Source organism: Trachypithecus francoisi, unplaced genomic scaffold, assembly GCF_009764315.1.
Source record: "Trachypithecus francoisi isolate TF-2019V2 unplaced genomic scaffold, Tfra_2.0 Lachesis_group18, whole genome shotgun sequence".
NCBI lineage: Eukaryota > Metazoa > Chordata > Mammalia > Primates > Cercopithecidae > Trachypithecus > Trachypithecus francoisi.
Window position 1 is genome coordinate 545,723 of NW_022681463.1, and position 16,442 is coordinate 562,164.

The 16,442-nt window shown below is 39.8% G+C and overlaps 1 protein-coding gene across 8 annotated transcripts in view; it reads left to right on the plus strand.

Moving 5' to 3' along the window:
• The window catches only part of XPO4 (exportin 4), a 117,480-nt gene that overhangs the window by 77,923 nt on the left and 23,115 nt on the right, over positions 1 to 16,442 (plus strand). For all 8 annotated transcript variants that reach the window (XR_004428872.1, XM_033177014.1, XM_033177018.1 and 5 more), the window contains 4 exons: positions 10,904 to 11,080; positions 11,639 to 11,781; positions 12,283 to 12,428; positions 13,232 to 13,409. Coding sequence is in view for 7 of the 8 variants with exons in the window: in XM_033177014.1 (XP_033032905.1) it covers positions 10,904 to 11,080; positions 11,639 to 11,781; positions 12,283 to 12,428; positions 13,232 to 13,409 (644 nt within the window). In the remaining variant the exon portion in view is untranslated. The remainder of the gene's footprint in view (positions 1 to 10,903; positions 11,081 to 11,638; positions 11,782 to 12,282; positions 12,429 to 13,231; positions 13,410 to 16,442) is intronic.

Genomic DNA, 16,442 nt, shown 5'->3' on the forward strand with positions numbered 1-16,442 from the left:
ATTGGACCTCTGGGACGGAAACCGTTTCATCTTTTGTTTTCTTAGGCACCCAGTGATTGTAGTAATAGTATGTAATACGTAGTTGTCCTGAGATGGAGAAGTATGTAAAGACATGATCCTTTTTTTTTTTTTTTTTTGAGATGGAGTCTCGCTGTGTCGCCAAGGCTGGAGTGCAATGGCACGGTCTTGGCTCACTGCAACCTCCGCTTCCCGGGTTCAAGCGATTCTTCTGCGTCAGCCTCCTGAGTAGCTGGGATTACAGGCATGTGCCATCACACCTGGCTAATTTTTGTATTTTTAGTAGAGACAGGGTTTCACCATTTTGGCCAGGCTGGTCTCGAACTCCTAACCTCGCGGTCCACCCACGTCGGCCTCCCAAAGTGCTGGGATTACAGGTGTGAGCCACCGCACCTGGCCAAGACATGATCTTTTAAGTAAAATTTGATAAATTGAGGCATATTAAAGAAATGAGTTCGGGAGTTAGCATGGAATGGAGAGATGGGAACTTTGAGGGAGACCGTACAGCTATGGGCCAAACAATCATGTAGGGCGAGAGCTCAGGCCGCTTCACTTGTTTGGAGCATGTTTCCTCATTGGTGAAGTCAGGGCACGAATTCCTTCCACTGCTTTATGACATGGATTAACTGCATTAAAAGTACCTGTATAGGCCAGGCTCGGTGGCTCATGCCTGTCATCCCAGCACTTTGGGAGGCTGAGGCAGGCCGATTGCCTGAGATCAGGAGTTCAAGACCAGCCTGCCAAACATGGCAAAACCCCTTCTCTACTAAAAGTACAAAAAATTAGCCGGGCATGGTGGCGGGCGCCTGTAATCCCAGCTACTCGGGAGGCTGAAGCAGGAGAGTCACTTGAACCCGAGAGGCAGACGTTGCAGTGAGCCAAGATCATGCCACTGCACTCCAGCCTGGGCAACGAGAGTGAAACTCCGTCTCAAAAAAAAAACACGGGAGGGGGAGACCTGCATAGTATGCAATAATTTATTACACATGTAGAATAATAATTTTAAAAACGAACCTTTAAAATAATAGCTTTTATTGAAAGCTTGTGTGCACTCTTACTACATAAGAACAACTGTTGGGTTTTGTTTGGTGAGAACCAAATATATTTCTAATTTTTAAAAATTATTTTTAAAATGATTTTTATAATCTTAATTTTGTGAAATCTTGAGTTTTTTTCCAGTAGGCAAACAGGTTTCACACGTAAGACTTTGTGTTACTGTGAGAATACTTTCTTCAGAGCTGTGTTTGTTTAGGAATATATACAGATTATCATCTTTTTAAATAGGAATTCATGTCTTTGATGGTGATTATGTTGTGTAGCAAGGGAAAAAGAGTATCTTCATAGGGAGAAACATTCTTGATACTAATGTGTGTTTTTGAAACCCATGTCATAAAGCCACCTTGCTTGGTGTCTGCAGCATGTGAGTGAAGAGACGTATTTATGAGTACCCTGACTTGCAGTTAACTGAGAGTCTGTGTTCACAAAGAGCATTTCCAGTATTCAGCCAAGTTTCTCTGTGGCTGCAGGTTTCTTGATAATACTTTAGGCTTCTTGGAGGCAAGAATTTTTTCATTATACCCAGAAATCAAATTATTATCTATTGCTGAACCGAAGAGGTGAGAATGAATGTGAAATTGAAAAAGTATTGCCTTAAAGATTAGAATCCTGCTGGGTGCAGTGGCTCACGCCTGTACCTTGGGAAGCTGAGGCAGGCAGATCACCTGAGGTCAGGTGAGGAGACCAGCCTGGCCAACATAGCGAAGCTCCGTCTCTACTAAAAATATAAAAATTAGCCAGGCGTGGTGGCGGGCGCCTGTAATCCCAGCTACTGAGGAGGTTGAGGCAGGAGAACTACTTGAACCCAGGAGGCAGAGGTTGCAGTGAGCTGAGATCATGCCACTGTACTCCAGCCCGGGTAACAGAGCAAGGCTTTGTCTCAAAAAAAAAAAAAAAAAAAAAAAGATTAAAATTCTATCAATAATTGTTCATATTAATACATCAACTATTTTAGAAAACATTTATAATAGTACATGCGTTTGAATTGGTTCAGTGAAATTCATGGAGAATATGACTTGAACTCATATACTCTAGTTTGTTTCTTGATTTCTTTTATAATTAACCATTCTGAGTTCAGCCAAGTAGGTGAAGCCGTGCAGTAAGTTGCTACATGAGTAGAGCAGCCTTCATAGCATTGAGGTATTTTGTATATGCATTTTGATGTGTGTGTTGTGTATAAGGGCGATGGTGATAAATAACAATTTATAAAGGAAGAACCTTACATCTAGTTTTAGTATATTTGTAGCCTAATCTCAAGACTAGCAGGACAAGGTAGTCATGACACAGGTACTTGATAAAGTTGTTAGGAAGTTTATTATAGAATGTAATGCAATAAAATAAATTTGCCATGTGTGATTGTGCCATGTGCCATTTGTCGAGTGAGTGAGTGTATTTAGAGGTCAGCATTCTTGATTCAGAATCCAATTTCTCTGGTTTGTTGGGTAATTACTTTGTAGCGAGGTGATGTGACAAAAAGGAAGCCATAAATTGTAGCCAAATTACAGACTGAGAAGTAGGGAGCATACATTTTGGGATATCTCAGTGATAAGAGGGAACACAGGACTTGTTCTCTGGGACGGCTGTGTCGGTGCAGTGTAACTGAGTCGTCTGCCTTGCACCTTCACCCATGAAAGGGTGGGTTGTTTGAAGATCCTTGCCAGTCTCCCCACCAAACGGTTCTTGTAGCTATCAAAGAATAAATCGATGATACTGGAGAGAGCAAGCTGGCTGTCCAGTGCCTCCCACCCACCAAGCACATTCATTTCCTCTGCTTAAAAGATAGAAGAAGAAATGAAATGAAATCCATGAGTATTTTTTAAACCTTGCACATTAAAAGTATACTTTTTAGAAATAATAATAATAGTTTTAGCTCTACCAGGGTATTTGGAAGAAAACTAGTTAACTATTTTACCTTAAATACAGATTCTTATTAAAAGAAGTGTTTTAAGAATTACTTTATGTTTTAATTCTAATTGGAAGATATTACCATGCAATATTTCATGACTTGTATGAGTCAGCTCTGATTGTTTAAATCTGCTTTACCAATCCTAGTACAGAACCAGTGTTAAGTTTCACAGAATTCTTGCTCCTTAGAGTGCAGTGGATTTAGAATAAAGCTTACTTACTGTCATAACTATTGTTCCATATCGTATCCCTTATATTGTTTGTTATGCTAGTATTAGAAACATAACTAGATCCAATGGACCTGGGGTTCAAAAAAGAATACTAGAGTGAGGTAGAAAAAAAGGCCCTCTAAAGCATTTTCATAGTATGTGGAAAAAATTTTTTTAAAAAAGCAAAAGAAAGAAGGGATTGCCCTTTCACCCCATGTGAGCCGAGTGAGTCCCCGAGATGTCAGCTACTATTCAGCTTTGTTAAGCCTGTATTGAAGCACTTACCGTGTGCCAGGAACAGTGTCTTAACGTGTATGCATTCCTTTACATTGAGAATTTGGAAACTCCTGTGCATTTTCAAAAGGAAGAAAGTCTATTAATTCAGTAGCGCAGCATTTAAAATCTTTTTCTGTAAATTATAGCTTGGACTCTTCATGTTTTTGTGGGGGTAGTGTTATTTTGTTTTTGTTTTTTTAAGTGATCTGTCTATAGGATTTTTCTAACAGCTGCAATACTTGTCTACTAAATCAATTTCTCTTGGGGGTTCCAGAAGCCAGGAATACTGTCAGCTGCATAGGTACTCTGAAGTTAAATTAATTCTGTATTTTAAGGACTAGCTAGAAAAAAAAAATAAAAATAACTAGATAAGGATTTAATTTATTTTTTCATTTGACATTCAAAGACTTCTAAATTCTTACATTTTTTTTTTTTTTTTTTTTTTTGAGGCGGAGTCTCGCTCTGTCGCCCGGACTGGAGTGCAGTGGCCAGATCTCAGCTCACTGCAAGCTCCGCCTCCTGGGTTTCCGCCATTCTCCTGCCTCAGCCTCCCAAGTAGCTGGGACTACAGGCGCCCGCCACCTCGCCCGGCTAGTTTTTGTATTTTTAGTAGAGACGGGGTTTCACCGTATTAGCCAGGATGGTCTCGATCTCCTGACCTCGTGATCCGCCCGTCTCGGCCTCCCAAAGTGCTGGGATTACAGGCTTGAGCCACCGCGCCCGGCCAATTCTTACATTTTTAAGTGGAGAGTTCATGAAGTTTTATTTGTGACGTTTCTGTCACTATATTGTTGCCATATTTATTTGCCTTAAATGATACTTCACTAGGAAACAATCTACATACCAATAGCAGATGAATAACAGTATAAACTAATAGTACAGCTCTTTCAGTCTTTAGTCTTTCCTATGTCCTTCCTCATGTTTTATACACTGTGCAGCACAAATGTTATTTGTGGTTCGTCACTGGACGTGGGGGTTGTGCCAATGCCTATAAAATTTGAAGTTATTGTGAAATGTTTCTTATAAAGTCTAGTTTTATGTTATAAAAATATAAAGAATAATGAAATGAACAATTATGTATCAACCACACAGATTAAGAAGTAGTGTGGTATATTGATGGAGCCCTTTTCTGTTGTTTTTAACCTGTGTTTTTTCCCTCTCCTGTTATTGCGTGCAGGTGCTTGTTGCATTACTTACTTCTGCCAAGTGAGTCTATAAGCAGACACTGCTGGTGAACTTCCCAGCCAGTGTTTCGGGCACTTGTTTGCAGCTTCTGCAATCTCTGATAGTTGAAGCTGTTTTCACTTTCAAACTGTTGTAAAGAATAATATAAAAGGAACTTTTTGAAGGATATTCTGTAGACATAAGATTTTCTGTGAAAATGAATTGCGCATGTTCATCTCACTGCATTTTTTGTCTGTGAATCACATACTTATCTAACACATGTTATTTATGTTTACATATGAAGATAATCGATGATCAACAGAAAGAGCTTTCCAATTTCATGGAAAGGATTTGGAGTTGTCAATGATGATTAGTTGCTGTTCACAGGAAGACAATCTATAACTTACCCTAGCATGAGAGTTAGCTCATATTTTTACAATATCCGATATTAGATTTATATAGATAAATATAAATATAGATAAAGACTTTATATTTTAGAGCAGTTCTGAGTCCACAGCAAAAACTGGGTGAAAATACAAACTCCTTCAAACATGCAGTCTCCCCACCCTCACCCATCAACATCCCACACGAGAGTGGTACATTGTTATAGCTGATGAAACTGCATTGACACATCATCGTCATCCGGAGTCCATAGTGTACATAAGGTTCACTCTTGGCGTTCTACATTCTGTGGGTCTGGACAAGTGTATGATGTCCACCATTAAGGTATCATACAGAGTAGTTTCACTGTTCTGAAAATCCTTTGTGTTCTGCCTATTTATCCCTCCCTGCCCCGCCAACCTCTGGCAACCACTGATCTTTTGGCTGTCTCCATAGTTTTGCCTTTTCTAGAATGTCGTATAGTTGGAATCATGTAGTGATACTAGATTTTAATCTCTGAAATTCAATTTGATGTCAAAAAGGGGACAGATTTCACATATTGAAAGTTTTCAAAGCTTCATTTGACAGCATTTTCATAAATAAAAGTAACCACTATTTTGGAATTATGTATTCAACATAATTACCAAAACAAAATATTTTTTTCTATGACTAAAGGATTGCAAATGTATTGCTCTATATACTTCCAAGTTAATTATGGGCATTGAGAGATAAGTGTTGATACCATATTTTGATTACCTTCTCCACCCTCCATTTCCAGATGGAGTGAAGTGGGGTCAAGTAGTCTCATAAGCTCTAAGCCCCTCTCCAAAGCCTCTCTGGCAGCAGGCCTGACAATACCAAGGGCATGAGCACATAGCGTCTAGCTTGGTCTCCTTAGTCATCTCTGTGCACGTGCTGCTGCCTTGGCTGCTGGGTTTTGGCCAGAGTGACCATGGAGCAGGGCCAGGGTATTATGAAAAAGCGCTAGATTAGGTTTCAGTTTTCTGTGATTAGACTGAAAGATTTAGTTGCCAATTGTCATCAACCATATTTCTCACACTTTGCTTGATGAGTTACATTATCTCCAAAAGAAACCAGAAGGCTGTTTAGAAGTCCATAGTCTTACTGTAAATTGCCATCCAATGAGTTGAGGCTCTTGCAGTCTACCTCTGATCTTCTGTTCTAATATCAGAGTGTTAATAGGAGGGATTATTGAAAGCTTTTTTTAATGATAGAGAGGCGTATAAGACTTTTACTTTTTAGAATACTTTTATGTATATGAATAATTAAACCACAATAACATGTGTTAGATATATACCTAAAAAACAACAAAAATACGTCTTAGAAAATATCTTGCTTTTTTTTTTTGGAGACTGGGTGGGTCAGAGGATGCTATTTCTAAATTCCTCTTGTGATGTTACCAGTCTGTTTATTTTGGCAAGATAAACTGTTAAGACTTAACAAATGATGGCTGTAAAGCACATGCTTTGTTAAGTATATAAACAGGCCACAGATGTTTCTATGGAAAGAAAGTATCTTATTCATCTTCATATTCCAGTGCCTGGCTCTTAGCATTCGATAGATGATGATGATGATGATGATGATGATGATGGTGATGATGATTATTATTTTGAGACAGAGTCTTGCTCTGTCACCCAGGCTGAGGTACAGTGGTATAATATTGGCTCACTGCAACTTCTGCCTCCCAGGTTTAAGCGATTCTCCAGCCTCAGTCTCCTGAGTAGGTGGAACTACAGGCATATTCCACCACGCCTGGCAAATTTTTGTATTTTTAGTAGAGACAGAGTTTCGCCGTGTTGGCCAGGCTAGTCTTGAACTCCTGATTTCAGGTGATCCACCCATTTCAGCCTTTCAAAGTGCTGGGCTTACAGGCATGAGCCACCATGCCTGACTGAGAGCTCTCCTAAAGTATAAACCTAGGAGTGGAATTTTTTGATCAGAGAGTATGTAAATGTTCACTTTTAGAAGATAGTAGTGTGAAATTTTTGCTAAAGTGATTGGACCAATGTATTACGCGTATGTGAGTTCTCAGTGATCCATGTTCTCACCAACACTTACTGCCAAATTAATTTGCTTTCCCAAGTACCAATAACATTGAGCGTCTTTTCATATATTTAAATATGTAGTTCCGTGATTCCTCTTTTGAAATGCTTGTGTCCAATGCCCATTTTCCTAATGGGATATTTGTCTTTTCCTTACTGATTTGTAGAAAGTCTATATATGTTCTAGAACTAGTATTTTGTTGGTTATATGTGTTCCAGATTGATATGATTTGGCTCTGTGTCCCCACCCAAATCACATGTCGAATTGTAATCTTGTAATACCCACGTGTCAGGGGTGGGGACCTGGTCGGGGGTGATTGGATTATGGGGGTGGTGGTTTCCCACATGCTATTCTCATGATAGTGTGTGGCAGTTCTCTCCTCGCTCTGTCTCTCCTGCTCTGCCATGCTAAGACATGCTTACTTCCCCTTCGCCTTCCACCATGATTGTAAGTTTCCTGAGGCCTCCCAGTCATGCTTCCTGTGGAACTGTGAGTCAATTAAATCTCTTTTTTTCATAAATTACCCAGTCTCAAGTAATTCTTTACAGCAGTGAGAGAATGAACTAATACGCAGATCTGTTCTTTTTTATGGCTCCTTTTTCACTTTATCGTATCTTTTTTTTTTTTTTTCTGTATTTAAAATTTGGAGTAATTTTAGATTTACAGAAAATTTGCAAAGACAGTACAGAGAGTTTCCATGTGCCTTGTACCCAGTTTTCTCTTAATAGTATCATCTTTTGTAGCCATGGTACATTTGTCAGAACTAAGAAATTAACATTGGCATATTATTAGTAACTAAACTGCAGGCTTTATTGGATTTCAACAAGTTTTCCACCAATGTCCTCTTCCTGTGCCAGGACCTAGTGCTGGATATCACATTGCATTTTGACTTCATCATATTTTTTGAAGAACAAGCGTTCCTCATCTTAATGTAGTTGAAAGTTGTTTTTTGTTTTTTAATGATTTGTAATTTTGATTCTAATGTAAAGACGCCTACCCTTCCTGTGTTTTCTTCTAAATTCTTTAAAATTTGCCTTTTATGATTCTAGCATCTTAGAATTTAATCGAGTAAGGGTGCAAATTGTTTTTCTCCATGTGGATAACAGGTTTTTCTCCAACATTTATTGAATAGTCCTTCATCCTCAATGATCTACCATATGTAGTTTTTATATAAGTGTGGGTCTCTCCTCTGCCTCCCAGGTTCAAGCGATTCTCCTGCCTCAGCCTCCCAAGTAGCTGGGATTATAGGCTCCCACCACCACGCCTAGCTAATTTTTGTCTTTTTAGTAGAGACAGGGTTTTGTCATGTTGACCAGGCTGGTCTCGAACTCCTGACCTCGGGTGATCCACCCGCCTCAGCCTCCCAAAGTATTGGAATTACTGGCAAGAGCCACCATGCCCGGCCCCTCCTTCTTCTTTTTTTTTTGAGATGGAGTCTCGCTCTGTCGCCCAGGCTGGAGTGCAGTGGTGCGATCTCGGCTCACTGCAAGCTCCGCCACTTTCCGGGTTTACGCCATTCTTCTGCCTCAGCCTCCCGAGTAGCTAGGATTACAGGTGCCCGCCACCTCGCCTGGCTAATTTTTTTGTATTTTTAGTAGAGACGGAGTTTCACCGTGTTCGTCAGGATGGTCTTGATCTCCTGAACTCGTGATCCGTGCACGCCTCGGCCTCCCAAAGTGCTGGGATGACAGGCATGAGCCACCTTGCCCGGCCACCCCTCCTTATTCTTAATCAACATCTTCTCAGTGGATGTTTCTGGGTTTCAACTTTAAAAATAAACACTTAGATCTCTCTGTGCTGATGGCGCCCTAATTTGTGTTTCTGGCCCTGATCTCTTTCCTGAACTCCAGACATGCATCAAACAGTTAACAGAACATTCCCGGTTGGATTCCTATTTTGGATCTAAAATTTAACATGTCCAAAAGAAGCGAGACCGAGAGGCCTTCATCTCCCAGTATGCATCATCTCACATTGGCCTGTCCAACACCTCCATCCTTCTGTATTGTAGGAATCTTCCCAGCTGTCAGGATAAAACCTCCCGCCCCCGCCTTGTTTTCTGTCTTGCCTCAGGTCATTTTCCAGTGTCAGCCCTTTCTCCAAAATCTGTACCCAGTTGGGCCACTTGCCATCATCTCTACCCTGGTCCATGGCACCATTATACTTTGCAGTGTAAGCAGTGTGATTTTCCTTTAAAGAATTATATCTGGCCAGGTGCAGTGGTTTACACCTGTAATCCCAGCACTTTGGGAGACTGAGGCAGGCGAATCCCTTGAGGCCAGGAGTTCGAGACCATCCTGGCCAACATGGCGAAACCCCATCTCTACTAAAAATACAAATATTAGCTGGGCATGATGGTGTACACTTGTAGTCCCAGCTACTCAGGAGGCTGAGGCAGGAGAATCACTTGAACCCAGGAAGCGGACACTGTAGTGAGCCAAGATCACACGACTGTACTCCAGCCTGGGTGACAGAGCGAGACTCCATCTCAAAAAAAAAAAAAAAAAGTGTTCTATCTGTTTCAAGCATTGCTGTGGCTTCCTGCTGCAGTTGGAAGAAAACTTAGTGTCCTTGTCATAGCCTATCAAGGTATTTGGTCTGTTCCTTGCCTGCCAGCCCCCATTCTCACCCCGTGTTATGTCAGGACCTGCCACTGTCTGCTCCAGGTCCACCGGCTCTCTCTCAGTGGTATAAATGCCAGGCTCATTCTTGCCTCCTGACCTTTGCAGGGTTTTAAACTAGAGTGACCTTTTAGCCAAATGTTAGCTCCATTCAGGGAGATCTTGGACCACAAGTAACTCTATGAAACAGCCTGGTGATGTACATTGTCATCCTACCTTTTTCTCTGATAATTTTTCTTTTCATTCTCAGTGGTGTAGTTTAGGTATAACACTTTAATTCAGTAATAGTAGCTAAATGAAGAAGAAAGAATAGGAAAGAGGAAAATTAGGAATAACAAGGCAAATAATTTCACTGCGACTACCTTGAAGCGTATACAGCCTCATGGTCTCGTTAGTGGATCTTGTACAGGTCTAGTTACATCCGGTACCAGGCTCGTGGAGAGGCCTATTAGCTAGTCAGAGCTTTGGGCAAGGAGAAGCCTTGCTTTCCCTCATCTTCTCATCTACTCGTCTCTTTTTCTAAGTCTTCCACATGTGCTTCCTTTGTAAGAAGAAAAACTAACTACAGTGAACCAGAAAGACGGAGAACCAAAAAGAGGGAGAAATTTATTTCCATATTTACAAAGTATTTGTGCTTGTTAAATTCTGAATTTTCTTTAAGTATGGGACACTTTAGGTATATCTCTAATATTATGAGTTGAGTCAGTGAGTATTACATTTTTTTGAAGACACTTAATGCTTTTCTACTGTATGGGATTTGCTGTTCTTTTTTATCATAAGTTATTTCTTGTTTTAAGGAGCATTGGTAGAGTTCTCCCCACATATTGTTACACCTGCTGATTAAGTCAGTCTGTTTTCATCATTCTTCAGTTTCTCTAAAACCATTTTAACGTGTGTAGGGTGTATAATTTTTTTTTTTTTAACAATTCTCTTCTTGACTACAGAAAATGTTAATATTATTTTTGTTTGAAAAATGCATGTTCCGCATAACACTGAACAGCTGGTTTTTAAAATAAACTTTAATTCCAGATTGCCTAAGACGTACTCAGGCTGAACTTAGAAAGATTTTAGAAAGTTCAGTAAGAACTTATTAATAATTGGGAAGCTCTGTTAAAGGAAAAACTTAAACTATTTGTATGTGTTTGTGTGACTTGTTATAATGCCAGTTGTCATTCTCTGAACATTTGTTTTATGAATGTTCTTATCTTTTAGCTTGATAAAGATGACATGGTATACATGGAAGCATATGATAAATTGTTGGAGTCCTGGTTAACTTTGGTTCAAGATGACAAACATTTCCATAAAGGCTTTTTTACCCAACATGCAGTTCAAGTTTTCAATTCCTATATTCAGTGCCACCTAGCCGCTCCAGATGGCACAAGAAATTTGGTGAGTTTTACGCAAGATGGTAATTAACAGTCTATTTCATCATAGGCTATATTTCACTGTGTTACACATTATATAATGCTAGAAATTCAGGACGGGTTCCCTCAGAAGATTTGCCGAGAGCAGAAGTGGCCTTGTTCTCTGAGTTCTTATTATATGGGATATTGCTTGTATATATTCCTTTCCAGTTACTCACCTCTTTCTGTTTAGCTGTCAAGAGATATGAATCATTTGGACCATGGATGTCCGGTCTTTTCAGTGACAGAAGTTCAGTTCTCCCATGTGGGAGGTGGGTTGTGGGCGTGCAAGTCAGTTGTGTTGATCACCATGGAGTGATTCCTGTACTTCTTGTTCTTGTATGTTTCCCTGTTTTGATAACTCTCCCGGCTGTCAGCCTTGTTAGAAGGGAGTTCGTAGATAGCTGTGCTCCAGGGTTGGCTGTGTCCTGCTCTCCTTTTGCTCTGCAGTGCTAAGCTGTCTAAGCTGTGTTGTGGAGCTGCAGAAGTGCACGCTGAATAGGTAATGCAGTTCCTCATTGTTTATCGCTTTCACTTGCAATAGACTGCCAATGGCGTGGCCTCTCGTGAGGAGGAAGAAATAAGTGAACTTCAAGAGGATGATCGAGACCAGTTTTCTGATCAACTGGCCAGTGTAGGAATGCTAGGAAGAATTGCTGCAGAACACTGTATACCTCTTCTGACAAGGTACACACAGTCCAAAGAAACCCCATGGAGCAAATATTCTCTATTCACAATTCCCTGGAGAGCACTTAAAGTGTTTAAAGACTTTAAACACCCCCACCCCGTGTCCCAGCACACTGGAACAAATGGACAGAAACATACTCATGATTGCGTTCCTTGGCTTAGACATTTGGAGCCCAGGCACTACAGCATAGATGGCAGAGAGATTGTGGAAAACATGGTATGAGAAATGATTTGACCCATATCAGTAAAAACTTGGAATAACCAGTTTTCAAATGCCTGTTGTAAACCTTGATTGTTTGTAAAGCAGTGTTTTAATTCTATGTTATAAAAAATAAATCATAATTCCTATAGTGCTTTGAGAACAGTTGTGTACTATAATGTTTTTGTATATGTGTTTTTACGCTAACATTTAATTCGTGTTGTCTGATATATGGAAGTTGTAAGTTGTTCCATGTCTTGGCTTATTGAACTTTATGAAGCTACTGTTTTCTCCTCTTTTAGTTTATTAGAAGAAAGAGTAACAAGACTCCATGGTCAGTTACAACGACATCAGCAACAATTACTTGCTTCACCTGGTTCAAGCACTATTGACAACAAAATGCTTGATGATCTCTATGAAGATATTCACTGGCTTATTTTAGTTACAGGTTGGTTGGTGGTTTCTTTTTAAAATGTAATTGCCAACTGGGCAGTTCAAGCCTTAAAAGAAGCTTCATATATGAAAAACAATAGTGTATATACAATATTGGATAAAATTTGGATACAGCTATTTTCTGCCATAGAACTATGGATGCATTTTTAAAAAATACTGGCTAACAGGTATGCAGTGCTATTGCATACCAAATGTTTTACGGATCTCATTTTACCTGCTGAATTAGTATTGCTACGTAGTATTACTGTCATCATCATCATCGTCATTATCCCCAACTAATAGATGAAGAAGCTGGGACTTTGAGAGTATAAGAAACTAGCCCATTGTCACAGTGCTGTTAATTTTTGGAGCCAGAATGTAAATCTAGGCAGTCTGACTCTTAGGAACTTCTTTTTTGACCACCATACTGTTAGTGTTTCCATATTTTAAATAATAAGGAAAAAATCTTGACTTTTGAAAATGAATTCCCTAACATTGACTTCTAATATAGATAGTAGCAGAATTTCTGTTGACTTTACAGAATGCAGTACTGAAAATTATTGAAGACAGGAGATTAAAAAGCCCTATGAATTACAAAATTGGTGAATAAAACATTTGTCCTTTTCTGTATTTTTGAGGGTTACTTATCTGAGACGTAGAAAGTTTTTTTGCATAAACTTGAAATTAACAGGTTAACATTTATAATTTACATCAATTTATATGATGTATCTAAATCAAATAAAACTGAAAACATTTATAGTACAATTTGATAAATGTAGATTTGTTAAGTGTTCATTTTTAATTTTTTTTAAACTGAAGGCTACCTCTTAGCTGATGATACTCAGGGAGAGACTCCGCTAATACCTCCAGAAATAATGGAATATTCCATTAAGCATTCATCAGAAGTTGACATTAATACAACACTTCAAATTTTGGGATCTCCAGGAGAAAAGGCTTCTTCCATCCCAGGGTACAACAGAACAGATTCTGTGATTAGGTAATATAAACTCTATAGCTGTGCTCTTGTAATTTTTATACTGTTTTATAAATTCTGAGTTGATGGGTAGATGACTGGAGTGATAGGCACGTTGTAAATCTGATACATGAAAAAAAATGAAAACTTGGAGAAGCCTTGAAATACACAAGGATGGCAAGTACTCAGTATATTTAGGCAATGCCACTCTAGTGAGAGTTGACAGCTATCCCCAGTACTGAAGAAGAGAAATGTCAGATTATTCCGAATACGATGAGACTTGGAAGGGACATTGGATGTAGTTATGAACGTAACGCCTGTCCATCAGAGGGCAGTACTGATGCATGCAGGCGCCCTAAACGAAGGGGACCAGATGAACGTTAAGTCTCGCTCATAAAAGCTAAAACTATGTTTCGGTGGCTTTCTCATGGAAAATGATAGATAATTCGTATCTCAAAAAATGGAAATAGTTATTCTAAATGTGAAACTGAAGAGCCCTGTTAGAAGACAGGAGAGTGCCTCAAATGAAACAATTCACTTTAATCTTTCTAGTACTAATGGCAACATTTTCGTTAATTCTTAATGATGAAATTAAGGGGGGGTAAACCTGTATTAAAAATGTTCTGGCCAGGTGCAGTGGCTCACGCCTCGCCTGCAATCCCAGCACTTTGGGAGGCTGAGGCGGGCAGATCACGAGGTCAAGAGGTTGAGACCATCCTGACCAACATGGTGAAACCCTGTCTCTACTAAAAATACAAAAATTAGCTGGGTGAGGTGGTGCACACCTGTAGTCCCAGCTACTCGGGAGGCTGAGGCAGGAGAATCACTTGAACCTCGGAGGCGGAGGTTGCAGTGAGCTCAGATCACACCACTGCACGCCAGCCTGGCGACAGAGCAAGACTCTGTCTCCAAAAAAAAAAAAGTTCCAACAAGCGGATTTGAAAACAACATGTAAAATGTCAGTATCTATATTTTAAATGTAGGTTGCAAGCAGAGATGTCAGTAATGATAATAACATTGGTTTTTATCAGCTGCAAAACCAGTAACTCAAACAGGATGCTGTCCTCTTTATTCTTTTTGGAATGCAAGAATATATGGGTGTCATTTAAACATGCAATAGAAAATGTGGCTTTAAAAAAAATAGTTGAAATATTAAGCTGATAACCAAGGATATGTTGGGAAATTTATTTCCTTTATTGTTGCATTGTCTTGTTTGAAATAAAATCATACTTTATTGAAAAAGTTACAGCTTCATTTTAGGATTACTATAGTTATTAGATTTAGCGTCTCTGGAAATCAGTGCTTTGCTGTGGTTTGGTTGGTGGTGAATGTTAATTTAAAAAGCAGTTCATTTCAGGGTGCTGTCATATTATATATTCTTTGTTGTATTGCTTGCTTGGGCAGTAGCATTAGGAGTGCTTTCCTTGTATTTTAAGTGCTTTTTCAATTTTTGTCAGTCCCAGGTGTTAGTGTGGGAGCGACACATTTTGGTATCTGAGAGCACAGACTATGGAGGATTGGGACCAAAAAAAAAACTCACCACATTTTTAATCCAAAGAATTAATATGAAATTTAATGTTATATGGTAGAAACGTTTTTTGTTCCACTAAAAAAGCAGCTCACATTTCTTAAAACAGGTATCATTTGAGAAATAATTATTGACTACGTAACAGGGAGCCTTTGGGTATTTGAACAAAACAGATAGAAATCACTCCTCTTTTAAAGCTCTTTGTAAAGGAGAGAGAATAAATAAGTAAATTATGTAGTCTGTTAGAAGACAACAAATGTGACAGGTAAAAAGCTAGAGTGGGTATCAGTAGGGCTTGTTGTAGCTGTCATTAGTGTGGTCAGTGTTGGCTTTATTTAGAAGGTGATGGGAACAGAGATCTGAGGCTGGTAAGGGAGGCCATGAAGGTGTCTGCGGGGAGAGCATTCCAAGCAAAATAGACAGTGAATACAAAGGCCCTGGGCCTGCCTGGCACGTTCAAGAACAGCAAGAGTGCCGTGGTGGGTTGAGCAGAGTGAGGTGGAATTTTGTAGGAGATGGAGTTAGGAAAATAGAAGGAAAACAGATAAAGTCTTCGGCCTTTGTAACATCTTTGATTTTTATTCTGAATGAAGCGGCATGCCATTGTAGGGTTTTGAGCAGAAGAGTAACTTAAATGTTAAGAAGTTTACTCTGCTGCATTGAGAGTAAATGATGGAGGCTGGGCACCGTGGCTCACGCTTGGATTCCTAGCACTTTGGGAGGCCATCGTGGGCAGATTGCCCTAGCTCAGAAGTTCAAGACCAGACGGGGCAATGTTGAAACCCCGTCTCTACTAAATGCACAAAATTAGCCGGGCATCGTGGTGCTCGCCTCCTGTAGTCCCAGCTAGTCAGGAGGGTGAGGCACAATAATCGCTTGAACCTGGGAGGCGGAGGTTGCAGTGAACTGAGATCGCACCACTGCCCTCCATCCTGGGCGACACAGCAAGACCCTGTCTCAAGAAAAAAAATGCAAAAAAAACCTGAGAGTAAGTGATGGAAGCCAGGAGACCAGTTAGGAGACAAATTGCAGTAATCCAAGAGAAAGATGATGGTGGCTCAGACCTATACTGGAGGTTGTGAGAAGTTAAAGAAAGCTCTGTTTGATTTATTGTGTTGACTTTGGATTTATGACGTACAAATGTAATCTAGGATTGACTTGGAAAATATGAGAAACTGAGTGCTGTTTGGAATATATTTGTAGATACAGTGCTTTAAGAAATTGAAGTAGGAATGGGGTATTAATCTTGGAATATCAAGAATTTAAAAATATTTTGATGTTTTTATCAGCTGGATTTCAACTCCCCTGCGTGCCAGCATCTGAGGGTACAGTTAGAAGTGTGTATGGGTGTTACAGGAGCTCCTGGTTCCCCTGATCTATGGGCAGAGGAGAACCAGAGGTGGCTTCTTGAAACATAAGAGTACTTCAGGCAGTGACAATAGCATGAGCAGCGATGTTACTGGAAAGGGGTCCCCTGAGGGTTCTCGGATCTTGCGCAAGAAAGAATTCAGGGCGAGTCCATAGAGTAA